The sequence below is a fragment of the Oryza brachyantha genome, chromosome 2, assembly GCF_000231095.2.
Source record: "Oryza brachyantha chromosome 2, ObraRS2, whole genome shotgun sequence".
Lineage (NCBI taxonomy): Eukaryota > Viridiplantae > Streptophyta > Magnoliopsida > Poales > Poaceae > Oryza > Oryza brachyantha.
This window is the reverse complement of record NC_023164.2, coordinates 11837070-11853277: the sequence shown is the minus strand read 5'-3', so window position 1 is coordinate 11853277 and position 16208 is coordinate 11837070. Positions and strand designations below refer to the sequence as shown.

The 16208-nt window shown below is 35.7% G+C and overlaps 1 protein-coding gene across 2 annotated transcripts; it reads left to right on the top strand.

Moving 5' to 3' along the window:
- The first annotated feature begins 338 nt into the window (after positions 1 to 338).
- Positions 339 to 15785, top strand: LOC102714987 (ABC transporter G family member 40). 2 transcript variants are annotated; one of them, XM_006648534.3, is made up of 20 exons: positions 339 to 770; positions 1131 to 1251; positions 7766 to 7848; positions 9713 to 9797; positions 9894 to 10184; positions 10267 to 10357; positions 10510 to 11410; positions 11512 to 11672; positions 11792 to 11895; positions 12007 to 12172; positions 12258 to 12404; positions 12552 to 12658; positions 12745 to 13077; positions 13190 to 13480; positions 13600 to 13683; positions 13892 to 14025; positions 14207 to 14434; positions 14543 to 14714; positions 14981 to 15235; positions 15320 to 15785. In XM_006648534.3, exons 1-20 carry the CDS (start codon positions 358 to 360, stop codon positions 15587 to 15589), a joined length of 4437 nt encoding a protein of 1478 aa, XP_006648597.1. In that variant the 5' UTR covers positions 339 to 357; the 3' UTR covers positions 15590 to 15785. The 2 variants fall into 2 exon arrangements, with proteins under 2 accessions (XP_006648597.1, XP_015689586.1); XM_015834100.2 differs by lacking the exons at positions 14543 to 14714; positions 14981 to 15235; positions 15320 to 15785 and having other exon boundaries at positions 14172 to 14319.
- The last annotated feature ends 423 nt before the right edge of the window (positions 15786 to 16208 follow it).

Below are 16208 nucleotides of genomic sequence, written 5' to 3'. Positions count from 1 at the left end.
ATGTTTGATCATTCATCTTATTAAAAAATAGTATAATCTTATTTATTTTGTCGCGTTTGTTTTATCACCAGAGTAACTTTATGTTTTTAAGCACCTATTATTTTTTTTCATATTTACACTAAACTTTTTATAACAAAATTGATCAATCATAATGGCAAAAATGAATAGCGTCATTGGCTAAAAAACATATATAGGGAGAACTGTTTTTTTCTTTGTTTTTTTTTCTTTTGCATTGACCATACGGCCAGTACTGTTCAAGCCATCGGGCGAGCAACCGTAGCGCGTGCGTATATATATAGCTAGGGTATAGGCTCCACTGTTACCCACTGAGGCAAAGCAAGAGAGCTAGACATCGAGATGGCGTCGGCGACGCCGCCTGAAACGACGGCGAACCACCACCGCCACCACTCGGCGCTGCCGGCGTCGGCGAGCCGGCGGACCCCGAGCTGGGGCTCCGCCATCTCACAGTCATTCCGGCAGGTGGAGGCGGATGACCCGTTCCGGCGGGCGCAGTCCGTGCGGGAGCACGACGAGGAGGAGGAGAACCTGCGGTGGGCGGCGCTGGAGAAGCTGCCCACCCACGACCGGATGCGACGCGGCGTCGTCCGGAGCACGCTCCTGCAGGGCGGCGCGGACGACGCCGGCAAGCCGGTGGAGCTCGTCGACATCGGGACGCTGGCCGCCGGCGAGGCCGCCCGCGCCCTCGTGGAACGCCTTTTGCAGGACGACAGCGAGCGGTTCCTACGCCGTCTTAGGGACCGAATAGACATGTATGCGCTACGTCCATATATACTACTACTACTCCTACTGCAAGCTGACTTATTTTCTTCTCTGCCATAGTCTCGGCTTCTTTTTTTTTTCTTATATAAACCAAAATTTTAATGGTAAAACAGATTTTTGTCATTTTTTCATATTAATTTATATTACAGCATACGCTTTTAAATAGGGATGAAACCACGCGCATATATATATATATATATACACAAGTCGTTTATATACATATATTGTTTTTTTTCAATTGCTAATAAGCCGATTCACTTTTTAACTATGAGAGAAATGGTCTTGATCATCACTAATTTCTTGTGTTATATTTACGTGATCGCACGTGGTGCCGCGCACATATCATGCAGGGTGGGCATCGAGCTCCCGAAGATCGAAATTCGGTACGAGCAGCTGTCCGTGCAGGCGGACGCCTTCGTCGCCAGCCGCGCCCTGCCCACTCTTTCCAACGCCGCCGTCAACTTTCTCCAGGCACGTATTTATCTACTACCCTTTACTCTTCTTTGATTATTACAACAAAACGGAAATACAAGATTTTCTACTGTATGCTTTGAAGCAGTGGTGACATCGATGATCCATTGATTAAGTGTAATATATATATCGATCCATAATAGATAGAAGGTTCCTCTCGACAGAGGTACATATTAATTACCGGATATATATTTACTTAAAATTAGGTGTAAGATTAATGAATATGTAATCTCAAGTAAGAAAAAAGGTACCCATGCAAGCACTGTAAATTAAACCCTCTAAATATCTGGCTATTATACCAGCATTCAATTACGTGATCAGGCCAAATTCACTGTTTTATGATCAACTAACCTCCAATTTTAACAGCGAGGGAGAGGGAGATGTCCTGCAGGTTTCCCCAATTTGATCTATAACATAGAGATTACTCCACGGCCCCACCTATCTTTTACTCATAAAAGAGCACGAAAGATTAAAGCTAAATTAGACGGCTCTGATCAATTTGGAGTGGTTGCCGATGTTGAAATCTAATCTCTAACATATAAAAAGATTTATGGGAGTTCTTTATTAAGCTATACTCTCTTTGTTTCACAAAAACTTTAATTTCTTTCCTCTTTATTTAGTCCCCACAGATTTTATTTTTGCAGCAATTAATGCATTAAAGTTTGACCAAAAAGGGGATAAAAGCATTGGAATTTGGTAAAATGAGAAATAAATTAATGCATGAGTTTGAAAAAAAATGAAGGATATTATAGTCTTTTTGGCTTTATGTAGGTACATAGGAGATTGGCTAAAAACAAAGTATTTCTACGTGCAAAATTATTAAAGAGAGAAATTCTGCGTGTCATTATTTTTTTTCCTTTTGCCATCACCATCAGTTGACTATAATTGACCTCCGTTAATCTATGTTAAAAGTTTATTTTATCCTTGTAACTGCAAGTTTAAACTAGGGAGTAAAAGGACTTGTTGCATAGGGATAACGAAGCTCAAAATGGTCAACCGACGCTGATGGCAAAGGGGAATAAAAATTCTTATTATACGATGATATTTCTTTGTTACATTTATCAATGACAATTTGTCATACTAACCACTTATCTATGGCAAGACACATAATTTCTTCCTAATACAAATGCATGCCCACTGTAGACAAGCATGAACTAAAACTCAAAAATTTGTTGCTTGTGGCGTGCGACCACGTATAACCTAGCTAGTAAATGGATGCATTTTTTTTCAATATATGCTTTCAGTTTTCATGTACACGAATTGAACAGTCCCATTTCAGTTTATCAGTAATATATACGCTCTTCAAGGCCTCGTGTTTTTCAGCTTTCTGAATTACCCATTGCATCACACACAATGAACTATTATTAACATATAATTATTTATGAATTAAAAATTAATAAATAATATGTTTATTATATTTTAAAAGAAACTTCTCTATTGGAATTTTTTACACGAAACACACCATTTAACATTTGAAAAGTGTGCTAATACATATTGAGGACACTGTTATGGAGAACATTTTCGCAAGGTAGGCCACTTATTATATATAATATTTTAAATCAAGAATTTATATGTTTTGTTTATGAGATTCAAACCCAAGACTTAAAAGTAATATTTTCCTTAGCACTACACTATGAAGCATTTGTTCTTGAAAGTATTTTGCTATTATTTTAACTTCATATCTCCTAAAACTGTAATGTTTACAAATGGCTTTAAATGAAAAAAAACAGTCAATTATAAAGTTGTATATCTAGTCAAGCTCATATAAATCATATCTTCATTTCAGGCAATTTGAAACGTAGATCTGAGATTTCGTAAAAATGAATAAAATATTATACTGAATATTTCTATATGTAAAAAATCTCAAATAATAAATTGTCAACTATAAAGTTTTAGATTTACTCAAGACCAACAATTTTCACATGAAGTTCATCTTTATTCGAATTCATATGAAAATTTTAGGTGCAAATATATATTACTTTAAAATTTCCATTATTGCATGTGGACCATTAGGCCCGCTTGCAATAATGAGTTGGTCTCTTAGCGGCCCACCTGCAATGATGCCATTATTTTTATTGGATCTCAATTCTCTGATTGGTTCGTTTGTGTAACAAATTGTTCACAGGCAGGTTGTGCCCTCCCCTCGCATGCATGCCACTTATTATATATAATTTTTTTAATCAAGAATGTACATGTTTTGTTTATGAGATTCAAACCGAAGACGTAAAAGAAATATGTTTCTTAACACTACACTATGAAGCATTTGTGCTTGAAAGTATTATGCTACTAATTTAACTTCATATCTCCTAAACCTATATTATTTACAAATGATTTAAATGAAAAAAATTAGTCAGTTATAAAGTTGTATATCTTGTCAAGCTCTACAATTTTTATATAAATCATATCTTCATTTGAGGTAATTTGAAATGTAGATATCAGATTTTGTAAAAAAAAATATAAGATATTATAGTGAATATTTGGATTCATAAAAAATCTCAAATAAAAATCGTCAACTACAAAATTTTAGATCTCGTTGAGACCAACAATTTTTATATAATGTTCATATTTATTCGAATCCATATGAAAAAGTTAGGTGCAAATATATATTACTTTGAAATTTCCAATGTTGTATGCGAACCATTAAAAGGCCTGCTGCAATAATAAGTTGGTATATCTTAGCGGTCCACCTGCAGTAATGCCATTAATTTCTAGGTGGCTCTCTTATTGGTGTGTTTGTGTAACAAGTGTTTGTAGGCAGGTTGTGTCCTCCACTCCTGATTGACCACATTGCAGGCGGGCCTTCTAATAGTCCTAGAATTTGGCAAGGTCACATTTTTTAGTTGTAGGAGTGACAACTCTTATATGGTTGGAAAGAACATGACCTTGAATTTTTACAGATTTAACCTCACAATTCAGTTTATCTTTTGTCTTTAACCATTAGAGATTATTATTATCTCAAGAAGCCTTAGAAAATTGATGTTTTGAACTGGCAATGATTAAAGTTTTTGTAGTAGACTACTAGTGTCGTGTAGAGTGTTGCTTTACTTTTTCGATCGGTGGCTCATTTACAAGAGTACGACAATCTTAGGCACAATGCACCAAAATAGACATGGCCAATTGGGTCATGATTGAGTGGGCCGACCTCAGGATAGCTGTTGTTAGAAACTGCATTTCTGATTCTATGGTACTTATGTTTTGCACTTGATCGAAAGATGGTGTGTTGACTTTTGGATGACCTTGCACAATACTGTTAGCCCAAAAATCATAAACATACATAGAATTCCCGCTGTCAGGACAACATCCCAATCAATATCAAATAGGCCACCAAATTGGATAAAGAAAACTACTGAATAAGAAAACCATAGTCCTAAGTACCCCTAACATAGCAAAAGATCAGCTTGAGTGCAACGAGATGAGGGTAATAAGGATCATGCATGTTGAGACAAACCTATTGTATAGTGTAGTATGTATATGATAGGTTATGTGGAGATAATCCTGCTTGAGTGCATTGAGATGAGGCTCATAAGGATCTTGCATGCGAAGACTTGTCGTTAGATAGGTATCTGACTATGGTATTTGTAGATTATTCCAGTTCCAACTTAGACGCGCGATAGTACCAACAAGAAAGACACACAAGGATTTTTGTACAGGTTCGTGCCCCCATCAGATAATAGTCTACTCATAACATCATCAATTAGTTCTACTCTTATATGATGTCAACAAGATATACTCAAATAGAAGACTTAGAACTATCTACTTGGATAGACTACCCTATAACCACATGTTGATGTCAGCTGTATGGAATTTATTATTGACGAGCACACTCCTTGGTGGTATGTGTACTATCTCTAGTTACCCCATAGGGTATGTTTGGCTGTTCCCACTTGTCTTCTCCCCTTCCCAGGGTCTTGTATTTGTACCCATAGTCTGAGTAGGACTAGGGAGACAAGCATGTATACTATATCAACAATCTTCATACCCGAGTAGGACTTGGTACAGTTTCCTTACCATGTACTCTTCCCTTGTCTGTCTAGGATTCTATCCATATGTATAGAATTTCTTTTCATATATAATTAGCTATGTATTACTTAGGTTGAGGTAATTATGGGTATATGAGGTATGCCATATTCGTAGTATTGACAGTAGCTACCAAACTCTACTCAAGTAGAAAGACTGAAAAGTACAATTGTCGCAACAAGTCAACTTATAGAAGTAATCCATCGGAGGCATCATTCGAGTAGCTTACAACTACATTGTTGATCCAAGCAAGTTATTGTCAGTTTTGACATTTGAGCGGAGTTCAGAATAACATCTCGACACAATATCTAGTCTATTCATTCTAATAAACTATTCAAATCAAATTGTTAGCGAACATTAAAAACTCCTGAGCATAATCGGGTAGCTCAATATAGTTATTACATAAAATCAAGCAAATTATCATTGTAAAAAACCTAATAAATTTTGTGAGATTTAATTTATCCTGACATAAACTATTACTCTCTCTAGTTCTAATAAGTCTCATGTCATCTCATTTATATGTTTCATTCTTGCTACAAACTCTAAGAGTACTCAAACATTCCAAATCGGGTTAGGTTTCTTTCCTTGTATAGCTGTAGTTAGAACAAAATACTCTGATACTAGGCTCTGCGTTGAGTCGAGAATAAGATATTTACATAACATATAATTTAACAATATAAAAGCACCCTTATCGGCCCCAACTTTAGTGATTATGAGAGTAGGTAAAAGACCCACATATAAAAATGTAAGCACAAAATTTAAATGCATATATGCAATAACTTGCCTGCATGTTTTCCTTCATCATCTGCTATTGTGTAATTAGTATCGAACTACCTTGCTGGAATTCTCCTATCAGAGATAGAGATGAAAAAATTTTTGTGACGATTTTGGTCCGAAGGTTGGTGATCGCTAGCCAGGTAGGATCTCGCAGGTAAGAGATAATGGATATTTGGTCTTTGCTAACCTAAGATGCTAATTATTACAAGTTTTTTACTAAACATATGACAAGAAGACAAACATTCTGCACAATAAACTCTAAACTAGAGACACTGCTTATTCGGAAGTAATCCTATTGATAAATTCCTACGGAACATGGATGAAAATTTAAATATCCATTGTCTCCAGATAACAAAACTCACCATGCATGGATTCATCATACTCGTTACGTCATTGCAGTGAACCTGAGCTAATGTGTTGAAAATATCATTTTTATCAAGACATAGAGCCCAACATAAAGCATATTCTCCTGCTAAAATAAGGTTTTAGTTTTTGGATCAATACCAAACGACCGGTTGCCTCCAATATGAGGAAAACTATCTAGTGATTTAAGTCTGAAAAAGATACATAATCAACTCTACAAAAAAATTAGTGAAATGACAATCTAAGAATAAATGTGGGTTTTTTTTTTTCATTCATACAAAACAACATTTTTTTACTATCATACTAAATTATGTTTTCTTAAATTACCCCTTTAAATAGGTAACACATGGATATCTTAACCTTAAGAGGCAATTTCTTTTTTATGCATCCATTGTTAATTTAAGGCCAAGTACTTTGAATGAGCCATAAACTGGCCATTCTTATCAATATTCCAAAAAAAATATTATTCAAATAGATAAGTACTAAACTATCAACTTGATTATGCCAATTTATTATATTCTAACCTACTAAAGTGAAGATTATGTTTTTTGCATGCTAGAATATTTGGAAGCAAAGAAATGGGAAGACACTTTAGAATATGCAACCAAATAAGGATCTTTGGCTTCAGAATTTTAAACAGGAAATTCTCCTACAAGTGTATTATGCATGGAACTCTTCATTTATGTAGTTTTTCTTGTCTACAATCTCTTTAATTGTTTGGGATGTTCAATGCAACATGTAAATATTTTCTTAATATTTAACTGGTGGTCATTTTCCTGGTTGTATTTTTTTTAAAAAGAAATGTTAAATAGAACATAGATTATAACAATCGCAACCGATGCATGCTGCCATTCAGCAATATTATGTATTTAGGAACATAGTATTCCTTGTGATTATATGGGTGAAAAAGTCGATTTCTCTTTCTGAAAAATAACACTATTCGTATAACTTTCTTGTGATTGTATATTATATTTCATGAAAACCAAGATCACAAAACATTTTTAATATGCAATGTTAATTAAATAGAAACAAATTAAACATAAGAGTAACATATATATAACACAACATTTTGGACAAAGTTATCTTACAATAAGGATGGTACTTTGAAGAGTAAACAAGCATATGGATTGAATTTTCTACATAAAATCCACAGGTATGAATGTCTGTGCATATGTTAATGTTTATGATTGACAAGAAAATTAGAAAGAATAAGAAATTTCACCTTCCTAGCAAACATTACTCGTCCTTTCATTGTGAACTAGTTTTAGCTAATTCTTTTTTAATAAGAAGAAATTAGCACTATTTGTTTATATGATTTGTGATGAATTGAATGTGTAGTCATTTAATTAAATGGCAGGGACTTGTTGGGCAACTTGGTTCCGCAAACATGAGGGCCATCGATATACTGAAGGAAGTCAATGGCATCCTCAAGCCATCCAGGTACACACAAAAGGAATTCTAAGTAGTTCAAAGAGTTTGAAATGAGTTCCAATTCCACATGGTACCAAATGAAATAAAGAGCTTTTAACATCTCACACCCAAAGTCCAAAGTTCATGTTGACCACGCAAGTTTATTTGTCAATAGTAGATCGATAAGCAAATTGAGATGTTAAGTGTAGTTTAATTGAAATTTTCTTGCACACCAATTTCACATAGGTAAAAATTGTATAACCCTAAAATAATTACGTCTACATGTGTAAAATTTATGTAACAATGTTATTGGTACTAAATCACATTGCCATTGTATCCATTCATAAATTTTGTCAAACCAAAGGTGCTACAATCCAACAATAAAACTACATGAATTGCATGCACACTATTAACCTTTGGCATACTATTGTATAACGATAAAATAATGGTTACTAGATGGTCACAACATTTTATGTGACTGACTAAGAACTCTTAAATCTCATATGTGATTGTAAGACATATTCGACCAAAGTCAAAATGCTCAAAAGTATGTTTTTGTCAAACCGACCAAAGTCAAAATGCTCAAAGCTTGTTTTTTTTGTCATACTTTAATGCCATAATACCTAGGTTATATGCCATGTGTGAAAATTGTTATGGTTTTGTGCAACTTGAATCATAATACATGAGGTTACGTGAAATTTACTATTTTAGAAGAAAAATAATTGTTTAATGGAACAGGAATAAGATAAATTTACCTTTGTACCACATTATTACTTAGATTTATTTTGGATTCTATGCAGAATTAGTCCTCTACTCAATGGAATACAACTCCCTCTGTTAGTACTGAAATCCTAAATGGCCACCTAATTACACTCACAAGCTATAAACTCTCTCTGCAACAATAAATATCTCTCCGAAGTAGTAAACCCTAAACATATTGGTTTCTTCAAGTTGTTAATGAATAAACTACAATTTACACATGGGATTCACTAGCATTTAGCAGTTGGATCTAGAAGTACTTACAATTGGTAACTCAAACCATTGGGAGAAAAAAAAAGGAGTGGTACAAAGTAAAACGTGATTTGATGATGGGAGTGAGGGAGGAGGACAAGGCCAAGGTAGCATTGTGAACACTAAAGCTAAAATATGAAGAGGAGGCCGACGATTGCAGCATTGGGAGATGGTGGGGGATTTACTAGCTGACTTCTAGGCCAGTAGTAAAAAGTGAAAAACTAGTAAAAATACCAAATAAAAAAATTAAAGTAGTGGTAATACTTGATCCATTGTGGTTTGTACACAAACATAAAAAAATCTAGCAAAATGTGCTATTCACTTGACAGAAGTTGGCCACTAGGGGTTGTTCCACCAGCTGACATGGAAGGATTCATGGCCAGAACTGTGAAAGACCACAATGGAGCCACGAGCATGGTTGACAGGCCACAACTTGAGAATTGGTGTTGCTGTCGTGGATAGCGTCTTTGGGGGCTAGACCTTGGCCCATTAACCCCCCTTGATGATGTAGCAGGCATTTGTGCAAGAGAGGGAAACAATCGACTAAAGGACCAAGAATGAAAATTCATGGCTAGGGAATTAAATCCCACCACTGTGCTAATGTGGGATGGAATGATTTTTAAGGTTTTATACTTATTAATAAATTTTAACGGTTGTGAGGATCTATCCTTTTTTAGGGTGGCCCATTCACAAATTATTATTGTACATCCATTTATGATTACAGGATCTATATTCATTTATAGTTTCATGGAGGTTTCTACCATCATCTTAGGCACTATATAGTACGCTAATCATATAGCAATCAATCTACCTAGAAGAAATTTTAATGTCGTAATATGATCAGTAGAAAAAAATGGTCAGTCCGCCTAGTTACTACTTTCAGGATGACTCTTCTTCTTGGGCCTCCATCCTCAGGGAAGAGCACACTTATGCGAGCTCTAACTAGGAAGCTTGACACAAACCTCAAGGTTATATTTTGAATCCATTCATTTGTTGCAATCTTGTTATTTCACTACTTATGCATTTGTGCCATATGCTTATTCATTCTATGTTAATTAATCTAGGTCTCTGGCAATGTCACATATTGTGGACATACATTTTCTGAGTTCCATCCTGAGAGGACAAGTGCCTATGTTAGTCAATATGATCTCCATAATGCAGAGATGACTGTAAGAGAAACATTAGATTTCTCTAGGAGGTGCTTAGGAATTGGTTCAAGATACGACATGCTCATAGAAATATCTAGAAGAGAACGCAATGCAGGCGTTAAGCCAGACCCTGAGATAGATGCTTTCATGAAAGCTACTGCAATGCAAGGACAAGAGACTAATATCATAACAGATTTTGTTCTCAAGGTGATTATTTTCATGTTGGTCCACATAATTTACTAGGGTTGATCATAACAAAGAAAAAAAAATACTCAATGAACATTGTCAGGTGCTTGGGTTGGACATTTGTGCAGATACAATTGTTGGTGATGAGATGATTAGAGGAATTTCTGGTGGGCAAAAGAAGCGTGTGACGACAGGTATGAATGTAAAATCAATAAGAAAACTAGACATACTTATACAAAAAGTGCTAGATTGGTTAATTCATTATTCACCACTGCAGATCATTTGTTAAGGTGAACATCAATAATGGAATGTCTATTGTTTACCATTATTACTTTTTCGGTGGCAGGGGAAATGTTAACAGGACCGGCAAGGGCTTTGCTCATGGATGAGATATCCACTGGCCTGGATAGCTCTAGCACATTTCAGATTGTAAAATTTATTAGGCATTTGGTCCATATAATGAATGAAACTGTTATGATCTCCCTCCTTCAACCACCTCCAGAGACCTATAATCTATTTGATGACATAATTCTAATGTCAGAAGGATACATAGTGTATCATGGGCCACGTGATAATATTTTGGAATTTTTTGAAGCTTCTGGTTTCCGATGCCCTAAAAGGAAAGGAGTGGCTGACTTCTTACAAGAGGTGACTTCCAAGAAAGACCAGCAACAATATTGGTTCCTCGACCAGGAGCCATACCAATATGTGTCAGTCTCAGAGTTTGCAGAACGTTTTAAGTCATCTCATATTGGTCAGCAGATGCTAAAGGAGCTACATATTCCTTTTAAAAAATCCAAAACCCATCCTGCTGCACTGACAACAATGAAAAATGCACTATCCAAGTGGGAGTCATTGAAGGCTGTGATGGCTAGAGAGAAGTTGTTGATGAAGCGCAATTCTTTTATTTACAAATTCAAGATTGCCCAATTAATCATTCTTTCTTTCTTGTCAATGACTGTGTTCCTTAGAACAAAGATGCCTCATGGGAAGTTTTCTGATGGCACTAAATTTCTTGGGGCATTGACATTCAATTTAATAACAGTCATGTTCAATGGTCTTTCTGAAATGAGCTTAACAGTACAGAAGCTTCCGGTGTTCTACAAACATAGGAATTTTATGTTCTTCCCTGCATGGACCTATGGTCTTGCAACCATACTAATAAAAGTTCCTATTTCTCTTGTGGAGGCTGCAGTCTGGGTTTCCATCACATACTATGTGATGGGATTTGCACCAGCTGCAGGAAGGTACCCAAAATCGTTAAACAAACCCTACATTGTTTATTTTTCTTGTTAATACCATGAATCCTTTGAAGAGCTTATCAAATTTCTCTATCTATTGATTTCAGGTTCTTTCGTCAGTATCTAGCTTTCTTTGCTACTCACCTAATGGCAATGGCTCTATTTAGATTACTTGGTGCTATTTTGAGAACAATGGTTGTGGCTGTTACTTTTGGGATGTTTGTCTTGCTTGTTGTCTTTGTTTTTGGAGGATTTGTGATACGTAGAAGTACGTAAAGAGCTACCATGCTGAAGTATTGTTATGAGAAATCATGTAATTGCAGTTCACATTTAATTTACATGAGTGATACTAATCTTGCCTCTCCTATTTGATTTCAATGTGGACAGATGATGTTAGACCATGGTGGATATGGTGTTACTGGGCATCTCCCATGATGTATGGCCAAAATGCAATTTCAGTCAATGAATTTTTGGCTAGTAGGTGGGCCATTGTAAGTTTATATTAGTTTTTTTCCTCATCTCTCCTAAATAGATCTAGAGAAAACCAATATCCTCAGAGATTTGGCAGCATTTCAAGTAATTGCGAGCTTTTTTAACTTCAGCCAAACAATGACACGGCTATTGACGCACAAACAGTAGGCAAGGCTATTCTTAAGTCGAAAGGTCTTTTCACTGAAGAATGGGGATTTTGGCTATCCATTGGAGCCCTTATAGGATTCACTATTTTATTCAACACCTTATACATCTTGGCTCTTACATACTTAAGTCGTAAGCACATTTTCTTTGTCATGTAAACTGCTTTGTTTTTTTCTTGGTTGAGGTACTTACACTTAAAATAAGTTGCTTATCCCAGCTATAAGAACTACAAATACATTGGTCCTTGATGAAGGCAATGAAATTGAGTTGTATGCCAAAACAAGAAATAAAGGGCAGATGTCCGATAATGCATCCAACGACAGATCAATCATCAAGTCTAATACAACATCATCAATATCCATGAGTAAGATCATTTCTATCCATATTATAATTTTTGATTTTATAGTAAGATATTTCGTCTATACTATATTTGTTAGATCATTCTTACATACTTATTAAGTTGCTGAAAATTAATTTCTACATTAATAATTTTGTTTGTTTGTTTCTGTAGATACTAACAGAGCAAGAAATAGTCCAACCCAATCACAAATTGGCTTGCCTTTCCAACCATTGTCGCTTTGTTTTAACCACCTAAACTATTATGTTGACATGCCCACGGTAATCCTATCTTACTCGTTTCATATAGTTACTAGAGTACATGTTCTATGTTATTTGACATATATGTTTCATCTTGTGTCATTCAGGAAATAAAGGAACAAGGACTCACAGAAAGCCGTCTACAGTTGTTGTCAGATATTAGTGGTGCTTTTAGGCCGGGTATTCTGACAGCATTAGTTGGTGTAAGTGGAGCTGGAAAGACAACTTTGATGGATGTTCTAGCAGGAAGGAAAACTAGTGGAGCAATTGAAGGTAGCATGACCCTCTCTGGTTATCCCAAGAAACAAGAAACATTTGCCCGTATAAGTGGCTACTGTGAACAAGCCGATATTCATTCACCAAATGTTACTGTATATGAATCCATTCTCTACTCGGCTTGGTTGCGTCTTTCCTCGGACATTGATAGCAACACAAGAAAGGTTATCTTTTTTTCTAAGCCATATTTTTTCAAATAGCATGCATTTAAATGTGCATTTTTTTTATATCACAACGTAATTATTTTTGATCAAATATAAACTTTAATCCATTTAGATGTTTGTTGCTGAAGTCATGGCCCTTGTGGAGCTTGACGTGTTGTGCAATGCTATGGTTGGTCTCCCTGGAGTTAGTGGGTTGTCGACTGAACAAAGGAAGCGGCTGACGATTGCCATAGAGTTGGTAGCTAATCCTTCAATCATCTTTATGGATGAGCCTACGTCTGGCCTTGATGCTAGAGCTGCTGCAATTGTCATGCGAACAGTGAGAAATACTGTCAACACTGGGCGTACTGTGGTCTGCACAATCCATCAGCCAAGTATTGACATTTTTGAGGCTTTTGATGAGGTCTCTCTCAAGCACATGCACCGTCTCTATTTTGTCTACTATGTTATGTTTGTGTCATTTATGCATGGATGTATGCACCGTTCATGCAATTAACTCACAACTGGTTCACTTTAACCCAGCTTTTGCTTTTGAAAAGAGGAGGTCGAGTTATTTATGCTGGTGAACTTGGTGACCACTCTCACAAACTGGTTGAGTACTTTGAGGTTAGTTATGTTTTCCTTACATATTTTTCAAATATTTTAGTTGGGTATTGTTAGCACATTTTTTTCTTCTTTATGTAGTTAAATGCACCCTTTGCTTAATGTTATGATTTCTGAGCTATTGAAAGCCAACAAACATAGACATAGTTTCAAGTCCATTTAGGTGCCAAAAATTATATATTTTATTACATGACATATATTTATTGTGCAGGCGATTCCGGGTGTTCCAAATATTATAGAAGGATATAATCCTGCAACTTGGATGCTTGAAGTTAGCTCCACTCTAGCCGAAGCTCGTTTGAACATAGATTTTGCTGAAATTTATGCCAATTCCCAGCTATATAGGTAAGCACTCTCAATTCTAGTGTTTGACAATATTCTGTATTATTGATTCCACTATTTTCCACAATATTTTGTATTACTAGTTTTTTGCTTACATTGGAACAGTTATGAATTATAAACGATCGATAAAATGATGTAGTTATTTGTAGGACTTATACAAAGTTCAACTTTCATAATATGCCAGAAAAAACCAAGAACTAATCAAGGAGTTGAGCATTCCCCCATCAGGCTTCCAGGATCTCTTATTTTCTACAAAATATTCTCAAAATTTCTACAACCAATGCATTGCGAACTTATGGAAGCAATATCAGTCTTACTGGAAGAATCCAGCATACAATGCCATGCGCTATCTTATAACAATTCTCTATGCCTTTTTCTTTGGGACGATATTTTGGCAGAAAGGGAAAAGCTTGTAAGTTCTAATTAAAGTTGATAATCTAGTTAAAATTGGTGATTATGGTTGGATATTGTATTAAGTTCTTCCGTGTGCTGATGTGTGTTTCATATGTGATATGCGTAGAAATTCACAGCAAGATTTGAACAATTTACTTGGAGCCACTTATGCTGCAATCTTCTTTATTGGGGCAACTAATTGCATGTCAGTTCAACCTGTTGTGTCAATTGAGCGAGCAGTCTTCTATCGTGAAAGGGCAGCTGGGATGTACTCTCCATTGTCTTATGCATTTGCTCAGGTAACATCAGGTTCTTATATAATTTGAGACGGTTTGAGTGAAATATGGTTATTTTGTTTGTATTGAGAACATTACATATAAGAAGGAATATCAATGTTCTGCTATTCCAAGATGTTGAAATCCTACTAAAATAAAAACATGACTACATCACTAGATATTTCTACAAATATAAGCACACCGGTGTAAACAAAATAATAGCATAAAAGACTAGACACTTGTATACTAATTCTACTTCTTTTTCTAATCTAAACGATTAATCTTCGCAGGCGAGCGTGGAGTTCACTTACAACATCATACAGGGCATTCTGTACACTTGCATCATCTATGCGATGATTGGATATGATTGGAAAGCTAACAAATTCTTCTATTTCCTATTCTTCATTGTTTCAAGCTTCAACTACTTCACATTTTTCGGCATGATGTTAGTGGCATGTACTCCATCTGCAGTGCTTGCAAACATTCTCATAACCTTTGCACTCCCTCTCTGGAACTTGTTTGCTGGGTTCCTAATTGTTAGGAAGGTAAAGCAAAGCAAGTTTTTTTTGTCGTTGATTTTTTAGTTAGTTGGCTTATACAGGTTATTCAAGTTGATGCATGTGTTGCAGGCAATACCAATTTGGTGGAGGTGGTATTTTTGGGCAAACCCAGTGTCTTGGACAATCTATGGTGTCGTTGCATCACAGTTTGGGAACAATGGTGGATCACTTTCTATTCCGGGTGGTGTGCCTGTATCAGTGAAAGAATTTTTGGATGATAATCTTGGTATCCAACATGACTTCCTAGGATATGTGATACTTGCCCATTTTGGCTTTATGGCCACCTTTGTTGTCATCTTTGGCTATTCCATAAAGTTCCTCAACTTCCAAAAACGTTAGCATGTGATGGCACTGCACGAATGAATACTCTTTTTATCCGTCAAAGCCTCGCAGAGCTAAATGTTTACATTATGGTATATGTAGTCTGTAAAGTTCATTAACAGTCATTACTAAGTATACCATCCATGTGTTGTCACATACTCTTATACCTATTTTTTTCTAAATTGTATATCAGTCTTCCAAATGTCTATTTTAATTTTCAATCATTTGAAAGGTGTTGGAAGCTTTTGCAAGAGTTGCAACTTGTCACCTGCCGAGTTTTCAATCATAAAAAGGATAGGAATTGAACAAATTATTTTTTTTCTTTTAAGTCAAGAGTTGAAAGTAAAAATAAATCATTTAATAAAACGATTAAAAGGCCAATAATATTTTTCTTGTATTCATTGTGCTGAAATATATTAACGGGATTTTTAGCGAAATTTTCGAACAATTGAAATAAGTTTCAATATTTAAAATTCATCCAAAGTAAACTAAATAAAAGGTGACATTTCTTTTTCTTTTTCATTTCCCGGGTCGTAGGCCTGTTTTTCCTAGCCGTTGGCCCTCTGCCTGAGCCACCATCTCCCTCCCTCTCCCTGGCCGACTCCTCCTCTTCCCTCTCCCCCTTTCTCTATCCCTT

Bases quoted from the DNA above. Each gene is read 5' to 3' on its own strand.
- LOC102714987 (XM_006648534.3), top strand. From the start codon at position 358: ATGGCGTCGGCGACGCCGCCTGAAACGACGGCGAACCACCACCGCCAC. The intron at 771-1,130 runs GTATGCGCTACG...CATATCATGCAG, and splicing joins CTTAGGGACCGAATAGACAT to GGTGGGCATCGAGCTCCCGA. The intron at 12,173-12,257 runs GTAAGCACATTT...TGCTTATCCCAG, and splicing joins GGCTCTTACATACTTAAGTC to CTATAAGAACTACAAATACA.